Here is a 25,157-nt window from a genome sequence, read left to right on the forward strand (position 1 = left end):
GGACCGGCTCTAAGGTTCTGCTAACGGAGTAATTAAAGCCCTCCAGAGATGCAGAGACCACCCCACTCACAACAGAGGGAGCAGGATGTGACCACCAACCCTAGACACCAGCCAGGCAGAGCTGGGATGGCTCAGAGCCGGACAACCGGCGACATGTCACGGAAGACACCACCGCGGAAATACTGGAGGCCAGCTTCTCTGGAGGGTTTGGGCAAGGGAATCAGCCACTCGGGATGACACGTCCTCCTTGGGCACTCAGACAACAGGACTGAGGTCCAGCACGGGCTGAGATGGTGGCAGACTGCTCCCCTGTCCCCCAGCCTGTATGGCTCAAAACGCAGACAAGGGCCACGGAGGAACCATTCATTCAGGGACGGGCCAGGCCTGAACCCAGCTAGGTGGGCTCAAGCCTGCCAGGTCTCGAACATCCCAGGTCCCCGAGACCAGGGAAGGGAGAGGCGGGCAGGCACCGCGCTGGGCACCCCCCAGGTTATAGTCACCATGGCACACGCTGCACTGGGCATCACCGTCACCCCCGTCTTCCACATCAGGAAACCGAGGCACCAGGACAGAAGGCATGTTGCCTAAAGCCACAGTGCAGGTGAGTGCTGGAGCATGGGTCATTGGAACTCAGGTTCCTCCAGGGCCCAAACCCACTTCCTTATACAATTAGGCCCGCCACACCACTGCCGCAGGATGGACTGTGCCCCCCCAGGTTCATTTGTTGACCCCATGGCCCCCAGGACCGTGAGAAAGTACCTTCCGTCGCCGAAGCCACCCAGTGTATGCTTTGTTACAGCAACCCTTGGTGTCGATCTTGGGGTCACTTGCAACCTGAGCATTCGAGCAACCCTGCACGGCGTGGCACAGGGGTGAGGAGGAGGGGGGCGGGCCTGCACAGCCACCTCCACTTCCCTCCACGGCGGCCCATTTGCCCCATGGGAGATCCGCTCAAGCACTTCTTGCTCTTTTGAAAAGCCAGCTCCCAAGATGTCCATCGACAGATGAATGGATAAAGAAGATGTGGTATATATATATACAATGGAATACTATGCAGCCATCAAAAGGAATGAGATCTTGCCATTTGCAACGACGTGGATGGAACTGGAGGGTGTTATGCTGAGTGAAATAAGTCAATCAGAGAAAGACATGTATCATATGACCTCACTGATATGAGGAATTCTTAATCTCAGGAAACAAACTGAGGGTTGCTGGAGTGGGGGGTGGGGTGGGAGGGATGGGGTGGCTGGGTGATAGACACTGGGGAGGGTATGTGCTCTGGTAAGCACTGTGAATTGTGCAAGACTGTTGAATCTCAGATCTGTACCTCTGAAACAAATAATGCAATATATGTTAAGGAAAAAAAAAGAAGAAGAAAAGGTAGCGGGAGGGGAAGAATGAAGCGGGGGAAATCGGAGGGGTGGACGAACCATGAGAGACGATGGACTCTGAAAAACAAACTGAGGGTTCTAGAGGGGAGGGGGGTGGGAGGATGGGTTAGCCTGGTGGTGGGTATTGAGGAGGGCACATTCTGCATGGAGCACTGGGTGTTATGCACAAACAATGAATCATGGAACACTACATCTAAAACTAATGATGTAATGTATGGTGATTAACATAAGAATAAAAAAATAAATAAATAAAATGAAAAGCCAGCTCCTGGGCGAACACGGAGGCTTCATCTCTCAGCCCAGCAGGGGAGGGAACCGCGGGAACCGAAGGAGCCAGGCCCCAGCATCAATGCCAGCTGCCCCCAGCCCAGCGCAGCCCAGCCGGGCACAGAATCCCCAAGAAAAATACTAACGTGTGCGGGGGGGCCCAAAATGAATCATCACGGAGGAAGCAGCTGTGTTGACGAAATTTTAAAGCCAACGCAAGAAAAGAAAATACGAACTGCAATATAGTAATTTACTTCTGTGAACGCACTGGCACATTTTTAATTAAAGCCATTTTGGAGTTAAACAGAGGCCATGAGGGGAGTGGCGGGGGCAGCGGGAAGTGGGGGCCGCAGAGGCTTGCCGCCCTCCTGCCCAAACCCTGAAGCCACGTCCCCTGAAGGTGCTTCAAAGACAAATCCTACTCTCTCCCGCTTCTCGCCAAAAGGCAGGTGCTCTCCACTCTCTGCAGAGCTGGAGGTTTTTGTGCAATTTGATTTCGGTGGCAAGACTTAAGTGCCAGAATCATCAAGTCCGACAAGCCAGGCCCATGAGGTCCAGGCCAGAATCCCACCCCCGGCAGGAATCTCTCTCTTTCTCCAGGATTCCCAAACATGGTCATCCATCCCTTGATTACCTCCAAAGATGGCATGCTCACTATCTTAGTGAAGCAGAACTTCCTTATTCTGGGCAAGAGCCAGCCTCCCCTCCCAGCCTCGGACTCTGGGTAGGGGATGGCCAGGGGCTCCCCAAGATGTATCCACCTAGTCCAGCTGTGCTAAGCGCTGGAGAGGCAGATGTGACCACAGAGAGCCAGCAGCCCAACCCGAGTACCTGACAGTCCAGCAGACGTGGGGGCCGAGCTCCCCAAGGGAGGATCACAACAACTAGCAGCTCACAGGGCTGAGAGCTCAGACTAAGTGCCAAGCCCCCCTAGGGGTGGCTGGGAAGGCTATCGGTAGGAGGCCATGCCTTCCTCCTGAGGAAGAAGAAAAAGTAAACCCTTTCTTCCCTGGACTCCCCTAGAATGAGGCCAGGACCGTCATTGTGGGCCTGCCGCAGCCCCCTATGCACATGAGTCCTGCTAGCTGGGACAAGGAGATGCTCAGGCCTGGGCCTGGTCACCCCTGTACCCCTAAAGCCGTCAATTACACACGAAGTGTGTGAGTGCCCATTTTCCAGGTGAGCAAACAGAGTGGTGCCATCTGAGCTGCCCCAGGAATCCAGAAGCAAGTGAGGTGTGAGTTGCCACCAGGAAGCCGAGAGCAGGCCAGGGGGGCCCCTCTCTGTCTCTCTCTCTCACCTCTCCTGCTTGGCTCAGAACAGTGGCGCCCCCCTCTGCACCCAGCACCACTGGCCCACCCTCAAGGCCAAGCTCTGGTGGCAGCAGGTGGCAGGAGCCCCACCCATGACCCCGGAGACATCCCGCCAACGCCAACAGCTCCCGGGTGCTCTTGCGGACTGTAGGTTGAGGGCCAACTCTCTTGTTGCAGCCAGGCGCACAATGCACTGCGGGGGCCAAGGCCCCAGCACCACGGGGCTGCCCCCTTCTTGGGATGCTGGGTGTGGACCTAACACCCGCCCACTGGGAGACCCCGGGCAGAGTCCCGCTGAGGAAGAGACCAGGGAAGGGTCCTGGGTGCCCCAACCCCAGGACCCACACGAGCCCACATGGCTACCATCACACCAGCTTGGCTTCGCGAGGCTTCGTTCATTCAGCGAGAAAGGAAAGTTCTACCAGAGAAATAAGACACTTGCAGCCCTTTGTGCTGGATGCTTAGCTCCCAGTACTTGCCCGCTACTGGCCATAAGCCAGAAAAAAGCTCGTTCTTGTCCCCAAATCCCAGTCTAACCGCCCGCAGCCAGCAAGCCTGGATCCCGGCAACGCTCTGCATCCCTCCATCTAATGGACATCTTTGCCAAGCAGGCCCGGCCCAGGCAGGGAGGACAGAACCCTACTGTTGCTGCCTCTGGGCCACGGCCCCAGGTCTGACCCCGGGGAGCAGGTCTGAGCAGGCTTGGGGGCGGGGCGCGGGCAGACAGCTGCCATGCCCTGACGCCCAGACACAGGGCCCCTGACAACCTCCCCCTCTCTACATGTGGGCATGGGGCCAGTGGGCACAGCTGGGGGGGGCCTCCCTTGTGACACCAGGGGTGCCCCCAGGGAGGAAGGAATAGAAGGGCCACCCCTCCATGGTGTGCACATTTCCCCCAAGTCCACGGCCAGGTCCACCACTGGGAACTGGGGTGTATTTTCCCAATGGGACAATGTGGCCTGGGACAGCAGGGGCCACGGGGCTGGGGACACGCCTGTCTTTGTGGAAAAGGGGCCATAAGCAATGCCCAGTTGGACCACAGAACAACATGGCACACAGCATCCTGAATTCGGGGCTTTGGGCGCTCAACCTGCTTCTCCAAGGGAACCATGAAACAAAGAACAGTCGGATGGGGACAGACTCACGAGGCCACTGACCCACGGCTTCGGGTCCAGATCGTGGTCCTGGCCTTCATTCTGCTGTCCAGTGGCCGCAGCAAGCAGGACAGGTACATGCTCCAAAGCAAAGGGCCCCGAGCCTTAATGCTGGCCCCCACCACCCCCACTCCTCCTGGCATCACCTCGGCCTCAACTCCTGCAGCCCAGCCCACGCCAGGCCCACATGGAATGCAAGGTGCCCCAGCCCCCAGCCAGATGAGACCCAGCCCCTCCCGGCACTCCCCCCCCAGCCCCGAGGAGCCAAAGGAGCCAGCAGGCCTTGTGGCCAAGCCCTTCTGCCACACAGGACCTGAAACCATATAAAGTCACCGAACCAGCCTTGCAATTCGATGCCTGGCTCCACACCTGAACATGGGTGCAGTGGCCTTGGGGGTGTGGAGGAGTCGGGGGTGAACCGTGTACTCGGCCCAGTCCTGCTAGGCTGTGGGAACTGCCCACGCAGCCCACGTAGGGGTGAGGCGCAGGACGGCAGAGGTGGGGGCTGTACTCCGTGCCTGGGCCCTGAGCCTCCCAGCAGCCGCCCAGGGGCAGAGAGGGTGCCGTGGGCTTCCGAGCCAGGAGAGTGGCCAAGCCTGCTGGTCGCCTAGCAACGGGGCCAGGCAGCTGAGCCCTCCCTGGGGTTGGTTCCCAGAGAAACGCTCTGGGCATTCTGGCCGCCACTTGGCTGGGAGGGTAGGGGGGCCATGGCGGGGGGGCGGGGGGGGCATGGCAAGGGAGGGGGAGGGGAGATCAAGCCCAGGATGGGTATGAGGGAGAGAGAGGCTGGAGGGGTTGGCCAAGCCGGCAGGCCCCCAGGACCCCGTGCGGGGCTGACCACAGCCTCCCATCCCCGCCCCACCCGCAGCAGAGAAGGCCCTCGTCCTGACAGTCATGACCCCCCCCCCCCCCCGCTCCAGCCACACTCAGCAGGAACAGAGCCGCCTGTCCCCCCTGCTCTGGCTGTTACCCTGCCCGGCCTCCCCCCTGCACTGCCCTCATCTTCCAGCCTCTAACCCGCCAACCCACTGGGGACGTGCTGGGGATGAGGCAGAGCCTCATCTGTCTGTGGGCACCAGCCAGGCCCAGGAGGGCGGAGAGTGCACCCCAGACGGGAGAGGATCAGCATGCAGGAGGGGGGAGGTCTCCGTGTGGGTGAGGGCATGCCAGCCCCTCCCCGGCCTCGATCTGCCTGCCTGAGGGCCAAAGCAGCCCCTTCTTCAGCAACTGTGCATTCCACACCATCTCTGGGACAGGCCCAGGACTGGCCCGAGGGGCTCACAGACCACCGGGGGACACCCCAAAGGCCATGGAGTGAGGATAAGGTCCATGACCCCAAAGTTCCAGGGGCTGCCTCGGATGGCAGTGGGGCAGGTGGGCAGCCATGGGTGTGAGGGGGGAAGGGAGCCCCAGGTAAGCTGGGACACAGGTGGGGGGGGCTCAGGGGGTCAGGGGCAGGGCTCACGCTGGCCCCCAGAGTGCAGTAGGCACTGCCCCCCGCGGTCTCCCCCCAGCCAGCCTACCTGCGCGAGGAGGGCCTTGTCACCCTCCAGCAGCCTCACCTTGGTCTCCAGCTGCCTGATGTAGGTGGACGAGGGATCTGTAACGACACAAGTGGGGAGCACGTTAATCGCGGCAGACTCGGTTTCCAGTGAGAGACCCACACCCTGACTGAAGCCTCTGGGCCGGGGTTTCCAGAACCTGCAGAAAGGCGAGGGGTTCCCTTACCACCTGTCCTGTGCCTATTCCCTCAGCCTCTGTCATACTTCCCATCCAAAAAGTGCTCCCAAACATCCCCCTGACAGGACCCTCAGAGCCAGGGGGCAGCACACAGCAGGGAATGGGGTCCAGGGAGCCCCCTCCCCAACACAATGGGGAAACTGAGTCTCCTGAGCATACCGAGTCTGCATCCAGGGTTCCTCTGCTCCCCCCTGCCTAACACACAGGAACTTCTAAACAATTCACAGCTGGGGCGGGAGCAGGGGGTACATAATGCAAGTGAGACACCATCATTCTGGAAGGACTCTACTGACGAGAGCAGCCGGGAGCCGGGTCCTGGGCCAAGCCAGTGACACACTCCCCAACCATGCACCCCCAGTTTCGGAATGCAGCAGGGTTTCTGAAATCCACCCTCCCTCACCACACTGACCTGTTTTACAATCACATCAGAAAGGCAGGCAAAATTCCACCACCCGGACTCCCAGAGCCCTGGTCCTGCCTCCCCAGCAGACTAGAGATCGGCTGGGCCGGCAGAGGAGAAAAGCAAGGACTAAGTCCCTGCAGGCCAGGCTGGGATGAGGGAGACTACCAAGGTGGGAGCCCAGGGCAACAGAGCAGAGGGGCCAGGAGACGGATGTGGACCACAGAGCAGGGAAGGCAAGGGGACCAAACCATCTTGGCAGGTGCGGTCGTGCAGGTGGGCAGTCAGGTCCCACCTGGATGCACGGGGCACCTCCCTGCCTGGTCTGCAGCCTCTCATCCACATGAGCACCTCGCCAGAGTTCACATGGCCCAGACACCGGCCTACACACCATCCACTGGGCCAGCCACCGCTCCCCTACTGCACCCACCTGCCCCCGACAGGACGGAGTCTCCACGGTTCCACCACCAGCCCTTTGGCTCAGAAATCACCACACCTTTGACCAAAGCCACCTCTCTACACTGCAGCCTTGGGAGACGGACCCCACGGGACTTTTAACACACCGGGGTGGGCTAAAAGGGATTGGGTGCTGTCAGAGAACAAGCTGGACTATCATGCATCGGTGGGAAAATGAAGATCTGCCCACCCCAGCACACAGCCCGGCCCCCTGGGGACACGGATGTGGTGCCCCTCCCCCGCTGGTGCTCAGCGGGCGGCCCCCTCCCCAGAATGGCCTGCCCTCCCTCCCCTGGAGCTCGGCCTGGGCCTGCCATGGGCAAGGCCATTCTCTGAGGCGACCCCAGCTTTCACACACAGGTGCCCCTCTGCCCACTGAGCTGCCCGCTGTGGGGCACTTTGTTCTCCAAGCACAGGGGAAGGACCCTCAGGAGCTCCGCCCACCCAGCCCTGGACCAGGCCCAGGAGCATCAGCCCAGCCCGGGGCGGGAATGGGGGGGCGGCCGGGCCCACCCACTAGCTGCAGGGGAATTACACAACCAGCTCCTCGGGCCAGAGTCAGCACCAGTCAGCTCTCAGGAATGCCAGCCTTCTAGAGAGGGAGAAGGGCCACTCCTCACCAGGCCTGCCGCCCTCAGCCTCGGGGATGGCACTGGTGACTACCAGGCAGCTGGGGGGGGCCTGCTGCTCCCCACGCCACCTCACCGAGCCCCCAGCTCTGCAGAGCTCCCTTTGACAGCGAGGAAATCAAGGTTCTGAGACGTCAAGGGGCTTGTTCGCAGCACAACTCAGGGCAGCAGCGAGGGGGGGCTGGACCCCAGGAGGGTGACCCCAAGGGCCTCCCCACTTGGACCCCGCATGCGTGCCCGGCGCTGGGCAGATCCCACCTGCCCGGGCAGGGGACCCGGGCCAGCCCCGTGGCCGCAGCTGTACAAAGGCATTCCTCGCACCCTTCTTCAGCCGGTGGTCACTAGAGTCCATGCCCTGTGCCTGCCCCCTGCCCTCCTGCCTCAGTTCATTCTCAACCAGCCGGGACTGACGGACACTCCCTACATGCCTTCCCACATCACTCCCACGCTAACAGGCCTGATGGCTCAGGGTGTGCCAGGCCCCTCTGGGCATTGGGACGGAGTTGGGGTGCAGCTGGGGTTCCCCACCTCTCTGGGTCCTCATGCTGTCAGCAGGAAGGGTTCCCCGGAACACTGGGAAACAGTGGGCAAAAACTACAAAGATCCTCCCAGCTCTCTCATCCTCACACGTTAAGACAAGGAGACCCAAATAACTAGCGGACCCCTGTGTGGTCTGCCCCTGGGTGGGGTCGGTGGGGGAGGGAAGACCCACCACCCACCTGGTGAGGGTCCAGCAGGCATCCTCCCCACTTTCCAGATGAGGAGGCCAAGAGGACCAGGGTCCCCCACCTGCTGGCAGGTGAGCTGGGAGCCCCAGGCCCAGCCTGCCAGACCCTCTCCCCACCATCCCGCTCCCCCTGCAGGTCGGTGCTAAGGACCCCAAGTGCCTGGTTGCTCTGAGCAGAGCTGACAGCGCCATGAGGTTGAAAGAAGTTGGCACGGGTCCCAGAAAGAAGCCATAGTTCCTGTGCAAGCCTCTCTCTCCGGGACGCTCCGCAACTGCCCAGTCCTCGGGCGCCACGACAAGCCACCCCCCCCACCGCACACCGCAGCCCCCACCATGGGCCGCGCTGCCAGGCACAGCCCCGAACTCAGGAGAGGACCTGTCACCCGTGCACAGCCAGGCCGTCAGCTCACTCACTGTCATAGGAAGGGGGGCCCCTGCCCCCACCCCCAGCTTCCCGGTATGGGGACAGTTCTAGCTCCCTCTGCCAATTTCTCTGGGGTCAACCGGGAGCTCCCGGCATTTCCTTTCTTGGTCAGAGTGCAGTCAGAGTCGTGGAGCGGAATGGAGTCAGCAGATGTGCCCACCAGCCTCAGCGCCCTTGGCCCCAGCAGGGTCCGCCACACTCCCCAGGATGGCAGAGAGGACAGCAGAGTGGGTCCAGGGCCAGTGCCAGGAGAAGGGGCAGAGGCAATGCTATGGGGGACAAATGACCCAGCAACAGCCCACCTGCCCACCCACTGCCGTCAGGACCAGTCCTCAGGGCCCATGGGCTGGCTGTCCTCCCTCAGAGGCCACACGTGGACACCGGCCAAGGTGCTGTCCTTGCTCAACCCACCGGTGTCCGTTTGCCCCTAACTCCAAGCAGCTATAGAGAACAAAGTCCACTTCACACCACCAGGCTTCGGTGGACTTTTCTTTCTAATTTCCAAACAAGAGAGGAGGCCTTGAAATATTTTAAATCACCCGGTACTTCCAAAGAAATCTACCCTAAAGAATGAATTCTAATTATAAAGATGGTGTAGCAGGGCGCCTGGGTGGCTCAGATGGTTAAGCGTCTGCCTTCGGCTCAGGTCATGATCCCAGGGTCCTGGGATCGAGTCCCGCATCAGGCTCTCTGCTACTTGGGAGCCTGCTTCTCCCTCTGTCTCTCTCTCTCTCTCTCTCATGAATAAATAAATAAAAATCTTTAAAATAAAAAAAAAAAGATGGTGTAGCAACGGCAGCCAGAAATGGAAATAACTATTTGTCCAAGAGAAGCAGAGGAGTATACCCTGTCACTCAAAGGATATTTAGGAAGGGTTTCTCTTCTCGACAATAAGGAAAAACCTTCACGCGCCGGTGGAAAGCACTGGACACAAAACGAGAAGTAGAACTGCTCTCAACATTTAAAAATATCTGTGTGTTGAAGTGAATTCCAGAAGGAGGCACGTGGAAATGTTGATGGTGGCGCTGCTCACATGAGGGAACAAGGGAGTTCTTGATTCATTCACACCCCTTCTTGCTAATTTTCAAATAATCTACTTCCAAAATAGGGAAAAAAATCTTTCGCTTATTTAAAAAAAAAAAAAAGAAAGGATTAAATTATTGCACTGGCACAGCGCCAAGCCACCCACTGACACCACGGAAGCAGAAGGGTGCCCATCAGAGTTCTCCCAGCTCCGGTGCCGGGGCCTTTCCCGAGGCCCAGGGCCAGCCTGAGTCTGCCCATTCCAGTGGATCTGAAAAGGATCTGAGGCTGTCCCCCAATGTCCTAGAGAAGCCTCCTCTTCTTCTGCCACATTCAACTCCCCAGACCAGGCTCTGCGCCTGCCAGGAGCCCGGGAGCCAGACATCATGTCGCCCGTGGGTCAGAGCAGGCGTCCTGCAGCAGGGCAGAATGGCTGCAAGATGGGCCTTCTCGGGCAGGGCTGGGAGGCCCCGGAGGTCTTGGCTCCCTGGGAGGATGATCCTTCCCAGCAGCCTTGAGCAACTCGTGATCACACTGGGCGCCTCTGAGCCCCAGCCTCTCGGAGATGAGCGTGTAATTAAATTAATCCCAGGGTTTGCAGTGGTGAGGAATGGGGCCCCAAGGGAGGGATGCATCATTTTTCGGCTTGGCTGCTTGCGGGGAAAATGAAGGAGGTAGAAGGGACCCCAGGATGGGCCGGCCAGTGTGTCCCCTCAGACCTTCCCCAGGCCCCCCCGGACTAATTCTGGAGGATTCACAATCCAGTTTCCATCTGCGGGGGGGGGGGGGGGGGGGGGGGTGGCGGCAAGGGGTCGGGGCCTGCAATATTCTTGCTTTCAAGAGCCAGAATGTCAGCCTAGCTTCGGCCTCCTTGAGGATCCTGTGTTCCCCGGGGAGGGTGGAGGGCTCTGCAGCCCGAGGATGGGAGGGACTCACAGAGCCCGCAGGTCTGCAAGCTCCCCTCACAGGTGCAGACCACCAGTCTACCCTCCCTTCTCAGAGGCTGAGTCTGGGGTCGGGTCACATCTCCCCCAGCCTGACAGCCTCCCCAGGTAGGCAGTGTGGCCTCAGCCTCACTGTTAGTCCAAACGGTAAGAACGTGGGAGCCAGAGGAGGTCACATCCAATCAGCCCTGGAAACCCTCCTCACCAACTCTGCACTAGGCAAAAGGAAAAGCCTTTTCGCTCAGGAAGAGCCTGAAGACCTAACAGGAACGCATCCTGCCGGCGGGTCAGTTCCCTATCCTACAAGCTCCCACCAGCAGCAGGTACTCAGCCTGAAACACAGCACCCACACCCCACACAGAACACCCCGACGAGGACTGCCCAAGACACAGAAGGCAGAGCATCCCGGGTGCAAAGAGCAGGTGCTGCTCAGAATGTCCCTCAGCAGCAATGGCCGGCCACACCAGGAGCTCACATGTTAGCCGGGGTGAGGCAGGGCATTCAAGGACACGCGGGGTGTGGAGGGTGACCCTGGGAAGCCCAGGTAGGGGAGTGGGAGGCGAGGCGGGGAACAGAAGGAGCGGATGAAAGCAATTTCAGTCTGCCGGGGGGCTCCGGGGGGCTCGGAGTTAGCCCACCTGCCCCAGGGCTCACTAGGGGGGCTGCTCGTGGGGGACAGGGGTGAAGCCCAGCACTGCCCCGCTGGGGAGTGCACAGGAAGGGCTCCCAGGCAGAGGCGGGTACTGGCAGATGGCACGGGCAGTGGACACAGAAGCAGGAAGTGCCACGGGGATCTGCACAGAGCGCCAATCGTGTCTGTCACCGCTTAGGAGAAAATACGAGCCCCTCCCCCCAGAGGAAGCAGTGGGGGCTGGAAGGGGGGGATGCACGATGACGCACAGTGACACACAGGGCCTGGCCCACCAGCTGCGTCCCCTTCCAAGCCTCTGGCCTCCTCCCGCTGAGCGGGGCTGCCCACAAGGTCTGGGGGACAGGAGCTTTGTGGCAGGTCATTAGCAGGAGACCCAGGCGCACCCCGCCCCGGGCCTCCTCCGTGGGGGTGGCTGACGTTTCCACACTACCACTCGGGGGATTCGATTCTCTCCTCCTCCCACTTTGGCGCCAGGGTCGGCGGCTCCATCCATCGGGGCAGAAGGGCCTCATCGAACAGAAGCTCCCTCATCATTCCAGGCTTCCATCTCTGCCCCCAGCGGATGGACGCGGCTCCCGAAGGCATCTGCTTCCCCGTAAGCTGGTTTCGCCGCTTCTCTCTCCAGAGGCCTTGCCTTCCCTCTGGCTCAGTGGCTCAGTGCAGCCCTGGGCTCTAGAGAAGCAGCAAAGCCCACACTTCCTGCGGGACCCGGTCCTGCTGGCCCTTGCTCAGTCCCCAAGTGGCTTCTGTCCCCCACCCTGCCCACAGGCCAGGCTCAGCAGGTCTTGGAGCTGTCCGCTCAGCTGCCCTCACCCTTGACCCAGGGCACTTTTAGGTGTCCCTCGACAAGGCCCCAGACACCGATCCAGCAGAAGCTGGAAATGGTCCATCTCCTTAAAGGACTTGGAGCATGTTCTAACCCCAAGCCCACCTACTCCCTGGACCCTGGGCCTCTGCTGGGCATCCTGTGCTGGACAGAAGCCCCTGGAATGCTGAAGGCTCCTGACGCAGGTGAGGAGGCACGAGAAGCTGCTTCCGACCCCAGTGCAATGCACTCACTCTGCCCCTCCCAGGGACTCTGCCAGGAGGGTGGCAGAAAGCCTGGCCTATAGGGGAGAAGGATGCTCGCAGAGTGAATGGGTCTGCCCAAGCTCACAGAGCCGGGCACCAGCAGGGCCAGCAGCCACACCTGCTTGTCCAAGGGCATGGCCCCCCTCTGTGAGGGTCCCTCCGCCTAACAAAGGAGCTGCGGGAATAACCGCATTTGCTGAAGGGCAAAGAGTTGAAGAAGTACAGCCTGGGGGAGGGGGCAGAGGGCAAGGATGTGCTGACAGGGAGAAATCGGGGGCTCCTTCCTGCAGGAGGCGGCATCTGAGCTGAGCCTTGAAGAGCAAGCAGGACTCTGACAGGCAGATCAGCGCAGTGGGGATGGAAGGCAAGTCTGAGCAGGGCACAGCGTGAGCAAAGCCACGGAGGTGGGACGGAGGCAGGCAGGCTCAGGAGCATCTGAGCCGATGCCCATCAGCATCTGCTTCCTGGCACACACTGAGGCTCCAGGAGGTGCGGGCTAAATGTGAGACACGTATTATTTATGGATGAGGACGAGAGGGCTGAGAGAGGCATATCAGGGGAACATCAGGTTCCCGTGAGGACACCTCCCAGGGGCAGCCACACTGAGCCAGGGAGGCTGGGAGGGCTGGGCACCTTGGCCCCTGCTGCCCCCTCCTCTGTTCGGCCACCCACCTGAGCATGTAGAGGGGCCCGGGCCAAGGCAGCCGACCACAAGCTCAGCAACGATGAGCTGTAGGACAGCTCAAGCTGTAGCAACGATGGATGTAGGACAGAGTTCTCACGCCCACGCAGGGCACTGAGAAGGGAGGTAACCTGTTCTCCCACTGGCCACACAAATTTTACTGACCATCTACTAGGTGCCATTAGGCATCTAGCAAAAACCCCAGCCGTCACTCCATGTAATCCTCACACCAAGCTGATGAGAGAGGCCCTGTTATTACTATCCCTGTTGAGTGAAGAGGAGCCTGAGCCTCAGAGAGGTTAAGTATCAAGCCCCAAGTCACACAGTGAAAACACTCGCCCAGCAGCCTCTGGGCCAAGAGGCTGGCACCAGGCCCCTCCCTTGATTCCACCTCCCAACCGACAGGCGGGATCACGGAAACCTTAAATCCTGCCCCACCAACTCAAGAGATGAAACGGAATGGCCAAACAGGAGCCCCACCCTCTCCATCCACAGAAGAAAGAAAATTAACTGGCACTGAGAAAACCAAAGTTGTATTAATGAAACCTGGGATCTCTCCATGCTTGCCACTCAGCCTCTCCTGAGACCCATGGCTGTCCCCTGGCTACCTATCTGCCCCTTTGTGTGCTTCATGCAAAGCTCCGGGGGCCCCGGTGGATCAGCACCCTGCTTAGGGGTGCCTGGCATTTAATTCCAGGGAAAACCACAAGGCCCCCCCTACACTGCAATCTCAACTTGTGTCCAACTTGGCTGACTGAGAACAGGCCCAGTTTGGATCTGCCTGGTAGCCTCTGGTGTTCTCAGCCCAAACACTCAACCTCATTTCTCCGTCTGGTGCCTGAGAAACCTGGCAATTCCAACTGAAACTGTGCCATTGTTTCCAGCCAGAGGAGAAGAGGGGGAAAAGAATCCCCTTCCTGTTAATTTCATGCCCAGAAACTAACAGGGCACTTTCACAGTCTCCTCCCCCAGCGACCGGGATTTCACTCTGAATGATTGGAAATTACCGATAGAGGCAAAGAACGGAAGTCTACCAGCCTGCCTGGCAGGGTCACCTAGCCACACCGAGGTCAAGTCACACCTGGCCCAGTGGCTCTCAGCATGGCTCCGTCTACACTCCCTGGGGACTTTTTAACATCTGATCTCCTCCCCCATGAGACCAAGGGTATTAGACTCCAGGGGAGGCGCCTGGATGTCCATATGCATTTTAGATGCCCTCTGGGTGATTCTAACACACATGCAAGGCTGGGAACCCCATATTTACTGAGCCCCAAAATCTATGCACCAAGCCCCTCAGTAGCAAGAAAGGGAGATACAAACTAGTTTCAGGAAGGAGGGCTTTTGCTTTTATCATTCGATGTCAAGCAGATGTCTACTGAGTGCCAGGCCCTGTGTGATGGGGCCAACTGTCCTTCAGAGGAGGCAGGAACAGTGGGGAGGCATTGGTGGGGGCAGGACACCAGGGGACTCCAGGCACGTGCAGAGGTGGCAATGTGTGGCCAATGGGGCCAGCTCAGGAAACTGGGAAAATCTAGGTGTGGCGGGGTCATCAGACCCAGGGGATCCCTGTTCCCAGACACAGGGGGGCCGGAGGTGAGGCGGGAGGTCTGGTCTTGGCAAGCACCTCACCCTAGGCATGAGAAGCAACGGCAGGCCTCCAAGGCTCCGGAGCAAGAGAAGGTGCGGGGCTCCAGGCGGTCACCTCAGGTAGCAGCGTCACGTCTGGTCAGTGCTTCACTGGTTCAGTGAAAACAAGAATTATCACGAGCCACGTGGTGGGACTGCAGGATGGTGGGAGTCCAGAGAGCTCCGTGTGGAACAGACTCCATGGAAAGACGCCAAAGCCACGTGGGGGGGGGGGGTGGAGAAGGGGACAGACGGGAACCAGAACCAGAGAAGCTCGCACGCCTGCCATGTGGCCCACGTCAGGGAGAGACGGAGTGTTTCATGAGCAGATCGGCAGCAACTGCCTGGCCGCTCTCTAGAACGAAATTTGATCCCAACCTCACACCACACACGGAAAGCAGTTCCCACAGGGTCAGAGGAGTTCTACGCGAAAGAACAAATTTAAAATTGGGGCCTTTCTGACACATGCTACAACATGCGGAATGAACCTTAACAACCTGACGCTACAGGGAAGAAGCCGATCGCAAAACACCACATACTGTAGGACTTCACGTATATGAAATGTCCAGAACAGGCAAAGGCAGAGACAGAGGGTCGATCGGTGGTGCCAGGGGCCATGCGGAAGGAGGACTGGGGAATGACAACGAGCGAGTACAGCCTCTTGCTGGGGTGATGATACTGCTCTGGACTCAGTTTTGATGGCTGTGCAACTCTGTGAAATACCCAACAACGCTGAGTTGTACACTGTCCTATACAACATATAAACCATGTGAACTTGGTCTCAGTGCAGCAGTTACGAAAAAGAACAACTTCCGCTTCCAGGTAAAAAGGCTTTCTCAATCAAGACACAAAAAGAACAAACCATCAAGGGAAAGGCGGTCAAGGCTGTTTGAGGATTACAGCCCCGCCCGACAGCGGACGGCGGATCTGTGGGCACCATCAGGAGAACGGCTGCCGTCCGGGAAGGGCTGTGCGCAAGTCCGGCCCAGAGCGGACAGGGGGTCGCACGGAATACACACTGAACTGCTACAAATCAGTAAGGAAATACGTGAGGACTCCACGGAAGGTGAGTCACGGGCGGAAATATGCCAGGGGATGCCTGACTGCGGGCGTCACCAGGGAAATGCAAATGAAGACAAGAAGACAGCAGAGTGTCACATGGGAACTTGGCGATGGCGAGCGCTGAAGAACCCGGGGACGCGGGGTGCCCACCGGCGCAGCAGATCGGAGGGCAGCCTGGCGTGGCTCCCTGCTCTAGAAGACGCACGCGCCCCCGAGGATGCCCAGCACAGGTGGGGGAGGAGACGGAACAAGAGCGCATCCCCAGCACCCGCTGGGGCAGCGGAAAAACTGGAAACCCCCTAAATGTCTTCCTGGAAAACTGGACAAACTGGTTTCAACCAACAACAAAACAGTAGAGGTACAAACAAAAGAGCTAGAGGTATGAACGAGGACAGGTCTCAAAAACACAGGGGGCAAGTAGCCGAGGGACACGTGTAGAGAGGACATCGTTCCCGCAAAGTCTCATCATCACACATCCTTCACGGATCTGTGACCGACAAGAGAAGTAAAAAGCTCTGCAGGAGAATGATGGGCCCTGAATTCCAGGCTGAGGGTCTCTCGGGGCGCGGGGGGATGGGGGGGACACACACGCGCACCTCGTCTCCACCTGTTAACACTTTATTTCTTGAAAGAAAAGGCTCTGGAGCTAACATGCATTCTTGCTGACAATCTGACAAAGGTAGGCAGTGGAATAAACAGCTGTCTCATCATTGTCCAAGCTTGTTGCTTTTTATAGAATTCCTAACAAAAAAAAAAATAATGCTTTCTAAGTAAAAGGAAAAAAGTCAGGGCAGCACAACAGACCCTCCAGGAGAGACACTGCAAACCCCTGATGTCAGCACACCCCCTCCCTGGCTCCCGGTGGCCAGGCTGCTTCCGGAAGACCCCCAAGCACCCCTGGCCACAGGCTCCTTGAGTGCCACCCCCACCCCATGGGAGCAGTCCAACCGCGGCAGGTCAGGAGCCCACGGGGAGGGGAGGGGTCCACAGGATGGAGAGGCTGACAGGCGGAAGTCACCCTCCTGCACACAGTTAGGGGACAAGAGCAGACCCCTTTGCCCCACCTGCTCTGCGGCCTTGGACAAGCCCCTGCCTATTAGGCCCCTGAGAAATGGGGGCAAGAGTCCCAAATGACCCAGGGGCAGCTCTCAGGGCAGGACGGGAGCGAAGCGACTCAGAACCCCTGCAAGACAGCATCCCTGCAATTAGGCGGGGCAGGGAGGACCCGCCCAGTTAGAAATGACACACACTTGGCATGGGGACAGCAAACCGCATTTCCCATTTCACATAAAACCCCCAGCAGGATGAAGACTGACCGAAGGATCACCGGCTTAAAGGCGCCACCACTCCCCCCACCAAGTCCCGGGGAGGTGGTGCTCCTCCAGCGGCCGGAGGGCCCAACCCCTCCCGAGCCCGGGGAGTGTCGCAAAGGGAAAGAACTAGGCCAGCCACGTGCACATGACCGCCTCCGCCGCCGAGGGTCCTGCAGGGAGAGGCAGAGTGGTGTGCGGGAGGACCCGGGTCAAGGGTCCCGGCCCCGGCAGCACCGTCCACGTGGCCTCGACTTCCCCATGTGAAGTCACAGGGGACTCGTTGGGGATGAAGATCAAAGCCTGGGCTAGTGACATGTACTCAGCAGACGACCGTCCCCCCCAAAGGTGCCCACACCTGAACCCCGGTCCCGGAGCCTGGGAGGGCGTTCCCCGCTGCGGTCACAGGGCGGTGTGACCACGCAGGGAGGGAAAGCTGGCTGCTGGCTCAGAAGATGGGGAAGGGGCCGCTAGCGAGCAGTGCCTCCTGGAGAAGGCAGGAGAGCAGAGCCTCCCCTCAGGGCCCCGGGGAAGAGCGTAGCCCACTGACGCCCGGACTTCAGCACTGCTGACCTTGGGAACCGAAGACAAGATGCCAACGTGCGGCAGCCACAGGAACCAAGAGGCGGGCCGTGACCTTAGCTGACTCACCTAGGCTCGCAGAGCCTGTGTGTCACTTAAAAATGGGATAAAAACCGAGCTTGGGAGGCTGCCGTGAGGTCTGACCGAGGCAGCAGGTCCGAAAGCCCCTGGCACGGGGCCGGGAGCTCAGTGGGCGCTCAGTAAAACCAGCCCGTCTGCCCCACTGCCCACACGAGGACGGCACGACCTTGATGGGAAGGAGTGGCGAGCCGGGGCTTCCAGGCCACCAGGATGACCCGCGGGGACAGTGGCGCCACCCGGGCCTGCCACCTCCACTGGCTCACCCAGGCCCGCAGCACCTGCCTCGTTGTCAGATCCAGCGAAGGCTGGCTATCACCACAGACCTTAGGAAGTGGAGTGTGAATCCGATTGAGTCAAGGCACACTGGTAGGGTATTTGAAGCAAACACGGAGTCCCCTTTGGTTGTAAAGCCAACTGTCCTGCTGGCTGGGCGCTTGGTTACCCCTGGCCGCTGAGCACGGGCCAGAGCGGGGACCCTCAGTGGAAGAGTGACCTCCCCTGGCAGAGCCGGAGTCAAAGGTCAGGAGAGGAGGGGGGTCAGCTGGGCCTCTGCGTATTCACAGCTGTGTGACCTCGCACTAGGGAATCAACGTCTCTGAGCCTCTGCATCGCCATCTGTAAAGGAAGGAGTGATGCCCCGTCACGGGCTGCCAGGAGGATTCTGGAATACCCAGGCCATGCCACAGCAGCTCAGGAATTTGGAGGGCAGTTGACAATTCTCACTAGTCCCTCCACAGCCTTTCCAATCACAAGCTTGGAGTTCGAATCCCCTCCTGCCACTTGAGCAAGGGACTTCCCCCGGGGTCTGGGCGTCACCATCTTAGACGGAGGCCTCGTTCTCAGAGCCATCCTTTGGAGGAAGCCCACACTGGGCGCCCCTCCAGGTGGCACCTGGTGACTCTGTGACTGCGTGCTGAGCACCTGTAGGCAGACCCCACCTCCCCCGCCACCTGGGACCATGGAGCAGTCTTGTTCCCGTTGCTTATGAAGCTGTCCCTACTGTCTTCCTGCCTGAACGCCCCAGCGGTGTCCTCCCCAGTGTCGCTCCTCCTGCACCTGCGGAAGGAGTGCTGGCTGGCCCCACGCAAAAGCTCTCCCATGGCGCCTCTGGCGGAGCCCGCACTGCTGGACAGACGCCCAGCCCCCGCCAGCCTCGGCAGCCCAGGACCCAGGCCCAGGGTCCATCGGTAGGGCACTGGGCACACCCCTTAGCCGTTGCTGCAGCCTCCTGATGCCTGGGGAAGGTTCGCAACCCTCACACCCTTGCACCTTGCTCTTGATCCTCGAAGCCCTGCCCTCAGACACAGCAGGAATCGTTAGTCCTTTCCACAGGGTCAAACACCCACCTGGGGCTGGGAGACGTGACCGGGGAGGCTGAGCACTGTAAGAAGGGCTCCCGGACACCCAAGCACCTGCCGTCAGGGACGCACTCAGAGCACCAGGGGCCTAAGCTCCAGCTCTGGCCGTGTCACCACTTGCCCCTGCCTTCTCTGGGACCCGGAACACCCCTCTGTACAACGAGGGAGTTGAAAGCCTCCAAGGGTCCTTCCGGCACAGGTAGGCATGGGTGGGCGTGGTGGGCGTGGTGGGCATGGTGGGCGTGGGCCACGGCTGCATGCCACATGCCCACGCAGCTGTCTTTCTTGAAGGAAGATAGGAACGAGAACAGACCCGAAGGTCAGGAGACTTGGTGCCAGGGTGAGGTCAATGTCTGGTTACTAACTAGAATAAACAAACAGGCCTCCGTCTTGCAGACAAGGCCCCACCCCCCCAGCCTCCCTCCCCCCAGCAGGTGAAGAGCCAGGAGGAAGGGAGGGAGTGGCGTGGGGCGCTCAGGAGTGTGTCATCACTCCCACGGGTGACAGGTGACTGCTGGCCACCAGGAACTGCCCCACAGCCAACTCCAGGTCTCAGCAGAAGAGCAGCACAAGGCCTGGCGGGGGACCCCGAGGGGAGCTCGGAGGGCGGTCAGGACAAAGAGGCCTTCAAGCTCAGCCTGTCCAACCTCCCCTTCTGACATCAGGGCGAACCTGGGACCCCAGAGTATTCGCCCCACTTGTCTGAGGTCACAGGCCATCCCGTGGCACGGCCAGGACAAGAGCGGGCACCCTGGGCCCCACACTGACCCTGTGAGGACACGTCAAATTCCAACTCCCTCTCCTCTCTGGCCTGCAGCCAGCAGTCTGTCCCAAGCAAGGTGACCATGACGATCCTAATGAGAGCAGGGGACTACAACCACGTTGGATAAAATAAGGATCCCTGTGTCCACACTGATAAAAACGACGTGCACACACGCCCGCCGTGGAGAGGGGGGAGGCCCTCCCGGCAGACGCCAACTGCTAAGTGTAGAAGGGAAGAGAGAGCCAGAAGTCCCCACTCACAGGCCAGAGTGACAACCAGCAGATGCCAGCCCGGCACACGAGGGTCCAGTGAGGACCAGGACACGGCCATCTCAACGTGCCCCCACGGGTTATCTATTAGCCACAAAGATTTACTGCTCTCGCCTCACAGCAGGGGGCCCTTCCGGAAACCTCCGAACCCAACAGATCCAAGCCTGCTGGGACCAGCCAGGTGCCTCCAGACCAGACGTGTGACCCCTCGGCGTCCTCATCCGTGGTCCCTGCCCCAAATGCACACACCGACTCCAATCCTGAGGCAACGTAAGACAAAGCCAAACACCTGGCAGGTCCCCACTCCTTAAAAATTCTGATGAAATGTCACAGGACAGCTCTGCAGGAAAGAGGCTGAAGAGAGCGAGCGGCGCGTGGCCGGGACTGGGGCCGGATCGGCAGAGCTCCGCGTCCAGACAAGCAGGTCGGCACTCCACCTGCTCTCGCTGACCCCCGGGGTGGTCCCCACGTGAGTGAGCCCAAGTGTTCAGTTCAGGAAAAACAGAGCAGACACGAAGAAGCGAACGCACCCGGCAAGAACGATCAAGGAATGAGGCGGCCACGGGAAACCAATGCACCTTCTCTTGGAGATGTTTTCAAGACGGGAAAAGGCTGAGCAAAGGCCAGTCTTTGTATCAGCACCAACACTGTCATCCCAACCACCATGCAGCCACATCCCCCAGAGTGACGTCCACGGAGGTAACTGGGAGCCCCGGCCACAGCCCCACACCAGCTGCACCTGCGCCCGCCAAAGCCAGCGCCGGGAATACGAGGGAGCTGCCCATACCATCAGGAGACCATCCGTGTTTGTCCCGCGACAGGCGAGAGGTACATAACATCTGGTTGGCCCACCCGAAGGAATGTTTTGTCAACACTAACAAGGTTTGCGAAGACCAAGAGAGGAAAGCATCTGATGCAGCGCTGAGCGACAAAAGCCAGATTCCACATTAAACCTGTGGCGAGATAAACAGCAGCCCAAACACTCATGCAACGGCGGAAAAAACCAACAGCTCAACCAGAAAGGAAAAATCTTCAGAGCAGGATCTGGGGGACTGGGTTAGACATGTGTTTTGGTTTTCTTGCTCCTTTTCCAAATCCTCCTGTCTCTAACAAATGCGTGTCCCCCTCAGAAGTAAGTAAATGCCTCAGCCCTCCTGTGCACACAGCATGGAGCTTCTCTTCCCTTGCAGGAGCCGCTCAAGCCAGCTGCCTCCTCCATACCAGGGATGGGGCCCCAGGAGCTCTGGGTGAAGAGCTGCCTCTCTGTGGTTGTGGCTGAAGGATGCCCTCCTGTCCCGGTGAGCAGGTGCATGTGGGTGGCCAGCACACGCGGTCTTCACACCTGCCCACGCGTGCAGTGTGGGAGGAATCTTAGTTCAAACACTTGGCAGCCGGGGTCAGGCCTGGGGCTGGGCTGGGCTGGGCGATCCCAGGACGGCCCGTGAACCCACTGAGTCTCAGCTTTCCCATCTGTGAAACAGTGATGATCACACACACACACACACACACACACACACACACACACACACGGCAGGATCACTGTAAGGAACTATGGCCTCATGTAGCAATTCCAGGGTCTTCCATCACACCAGCTGCCAGACAGGCCCTCAGCACTCCTAATTCTGACCCCCAGGGACATCCAGGGGGTCCTGCCCAAGCCCCTTCCACATGGACATTTAAACCCATCAGAAGAGGGTACAAGGGAAAAGCATTCCCAGAAGGGCCCTGGAGGAAGCTCAGTCATTCAAAGCATGTCCTGCCCCACCACCCGGCCCCGTGGCCCGGAGAAAGAAAGGGCCATGCTGGTCACACACCCCACAAGGGCACAGTTTGGTTAATCAAAAGCCACGGCCTGGCTCTGTCACAATGCTGGAGCCCATGGGAACCTGAGAAATCCCTTCTACAGAAAGAAACCAAGGTCCAGAGAGGAGCTGAGCCTCCCTGGGAGTCACAGAGCCAGGATGAGAAATCAAGCCCCGACCCAGGGGGATTCTAGCTGCACGGAGCAGGCCAAACAGCTATCCCGAGCCCCAGGGCCAAAGAGCTTACGAGGGAGACAGCCACGCTCCTGGCTGAGATACCCCCGGCTTAGCCAGGACCACATCCTACTGCAGCCACGGCCAGAGCCCTCCGTCCAGCTAGGACAACTCACAAGCATGTAGCATCAGCTGACACGCCAGGACAGCACCATGTAGGAGCATCAGCAACCTCTCGGAGCTAGGCCAGCTGAGTGCTGGCCTGCCGCCCCTTGCCACGTGGTCCCAGCCTGGACAGTGGGCTGGGCCGGGTGGCCTCTGGTACAGTTCTCCACTCCTGGCGAGATCCTCCTACTACAAGGCCCAAACAGCCTGGCCAAGGTAGGGCTGCCTACACCTGGGCTGGGCACCAGGACACAGCACGGAGCTTTCCCCAAGAGCAGGCTGCCTTCGAGAGGGGGCTCTGCTGCTCTTTTCAACGGAGCCTATGAGCCACTGCCCATCAAGTCCCCCTCTTGGTGCTGAGGTTCTGCTCCATCCATGCAACAAATGATGAGGATGACCTCCGCCAGGACGCCAAGGTGGAGGCCAGAAATGGGCAGTTACCTCCCGGCCAGAAGAGCCTCTGAAAGGGCAGATGAGAAAAGACCCACCCCAGACCCAAAGTTGAGGCAGGGAGACCCATGTTCCCTGACCCACAGAGGCCTTAGGGAGACTAACAGGCAGGCACCTCATCCCTCCCTGGGACAAGCCAGTGGCCTCGGTGTGGCTCGGCACGTGGCCAGTGGCTCAGGGGGTGGCTGGGGCCCTCCCATTGCAAAAATCAGGGCAGGACTAAGCTTCACTATCTACCCTGGATGCGGGGGCTGGGGCACCTCGGCTGCTACCCGATGAGCCTCCACTACAAGCAGGCAGATCCCAAACTCCTCAATTGGTAGACAAGGAAATAGTCCCCATGAGCGTGGGGCCCCGTCTGCCTACCCAGCCACCCCAGTCAAGAGGCCATGGGGGGATCCCGACCCTCAGGCCTCCCCACCTCAGCTTCAGGGGCTCCAGAGGCAGCCCCACTATGGTGTCCTCAGTCGGTCACTTGGAGATATGGCCCATATTCACTGTGTAGAAGCTAGCAGTGACATGTTTGACAGGTGTGGCTCCCGGAGTCCCCTCTCTGGTGACCAGAAGCACAAGGCCTGCACTCTGGAGCTGAGGGAGCTCCCGGAGGAGGAGCCAGGAAGAGGCTCGCGTGAGGCGGGGTCCTCCGTAGTCACAGACCCATAGCCCTGAGAGTGTCCCAACCTCTGCCCTGCCCCCTCTCACCACACTAAGACCACCCAGGGGCTTCTGGGGGCCCATCCCCAGCCAACTGCTCACCCCCAAACCCTGCCTGGGCCCAAGCCCACCCAACCACGGGAGAGAAGCCTCAGGCAACACAGGTTTCTGCTGGGCTCAGAGGGGAGAGAAGAGAAAGGCTTGGTACACACTGGACTGGACATTCTCCTAGATCCCCAGGACAATCCATGGGGGCCCGGCCCCACCGCCCACCTCTACCTTCAGCCTCTCAAATTCAGAGATCACACAGATGGGGCAGAGGGGAACAGGCGGCAAGCAGCAAGTCCACAGGGAGCCACAGTGGCCGAGTCAGCCCTACACCCCAACCTCCCTCCCGGGCCTGCAGATGCCTCCCTTCCTCCCACGGGAAGCAGGACCCAAGCCTGCAACTCTGTGGGGAGGGGCGCTCACCAGGCAGCATCAGGAGGCTGTGCCTGCCCGGAGTACGTCCCAAGGAGCCCCGGGGGCCCTCAGTAAACAGGAGCGCCCGAGGGTAACTATCTCTCGGCTGCCGCTAACGTGATAGGCAAAATGAGGCCTCTGCGTGTCTGGATCTGAGCACTGGGACAGCATGAGCTTGGGCAAGTTACTCTAGCAACCAATCCACACTGGCATGACTCCATTTACCCAGCCTGGAAAGACACTCGCTCGGGAAAAATGTGCTGGGGGCCAGCTAGGGCCCCCTAGAAAGGCAGGGTCAGAGGGAGGAGCCCGGGGACCCACAGCTATCTCACGGGTGGGCAGACCCAGGCATTGATGCTCATGGCTGCCTCCTCCCTGTGGGTCCTGGCGTCACAGACTCCCAAGACAAGGGCCTATCCCAGGGGCTCACAGCAGCAAGGCCGGGGGAGGGGGGACGAGGCTGAGGCACCCACAGGCAGGAGTGGCCCCCAGAGAGAAGCAGCATACAGCCTCCAAAGCCGGGGGGGGCCGTCACGTGCCACGTCCCTCCACACGGCACAGCACGGCCATGGCTGGGCACGACAAAGGCGAGAAGCTGCCTCAGACGCTCCCGGTGAGGGGGTTCAGAAGGCACAGCCGAGGCCTGGGAGGTGAGAGGTGCGTGTCCGGTCACGAAGGCACAGCTCGGGGAACGGCAGCCCAGGGCTGCAAGCTCACCGTTGGGGCTCTCGGCCGGGCGGGGGGTGTGAGGGGATGACGCAGAGTCGGCCCAGCCTGGAGAACCCACAAGCTCCCGGCCCTGGGTCCGGCCCAGGCTGGGGCCTAGGAAACATCAGCGGGAAGGAGGATGGGGGAGGCACGGGTGGGGGTCCCGGCCTTGCCTCGTGACTTTGGCACCTGAAGGTCCCTGAGTTACCACCTTCTCGGCTATGAAAGAATTACCTCTCTGCTGCAGAGCTGGTGAGATTCCATGAAATGTGAAGAGCCTGGTACCGGGCCTGAGCCCCAGCAATCTGTGCGTCCCCTTCCTTCCTCCCTCCCCTTCCTAGGGCCACCTGCGTGCTCACCTCAGTGCAGAGCCACCAACTGGGTCTCCAGCATTCTTCAACTGCATCCTTCCCCAGAAATGCCCAACCAGCCCAGGGTCAGCCCCACAGGGTGACGACACGCTATGCCACAGTCCATATCGTCTGAGGAAGGCCACCCTTCCTCCAAACAAAAGGATAGTCTGGACCAGAAGATAATGACATTTTCCCGCAGGCTGGTCCACGCAGCCCTGAGGTGGCAGCAGATGTCCAGAGGCACAGATGCGCTGGCTGGCTGGGGGCAACATCGCCCCCACCCCCAGGCCTCAGGTCCTGCTCCCCATTTTATCTCTGCTGCCTGTGACCCCCATGACCTTGTCCCCCCATGGCACCCCTCCTGGTCACCTGGGCCTCAAGGGCAGTGGGGGACCGGGGTCATCACTCTGCCCCCACAGACTTGGGAGTCCCCATGCCTCTCAATCGGCAAAGGACAGCTGACGT

General features: G+C 59.9%; 1 protein-coding gene across 5 annotated transcripts in view; it reads right to left on the reverse strand.

Moving 5' to 3' along the window:
• Positions 1–25,157, reverse strand: part of CCDC85C (coiled-coil domain containing 85C) — a 75,600-nt gene that overhangs the window by 14,064 nt on the left and 36,379 nt on the right. For 3 of the 5 annotated variants that reach the window (XM_064571556.1, XM_045901508.3, XM_045901506.3), the window contains exon 2: positions 5,649–5,725. In XM_064571556.1, coding sequence (XP_064427626.1) covers positions 5,649–5,725 — 77 coding nt within the window. The remainder of the gene's footprint in view (positions 1–5,648; positions 5,726–25,157) is intronic. The other 2 variants (XM_064571557.1, XM_054513873.2) reach the window with 1 other exon arrangement.

This window comes from Mirounga angustirostris, unplaced genomic scaffold, assembly GCF_029215605.1.
Source record: "Mirounga angustirostris isolate CCGP_5_RB_7025 unplaced genomic scaffold, mMirAng1.0.hap1 SCAF_9, whole genome shotgun sequence".
Classification (NCBI taxonomy): Eukaryota; Metazoa; Chordata; class Mammalia; order Carnivora; family Phocidae; genus Mirounga; species Mirounga angustirostris.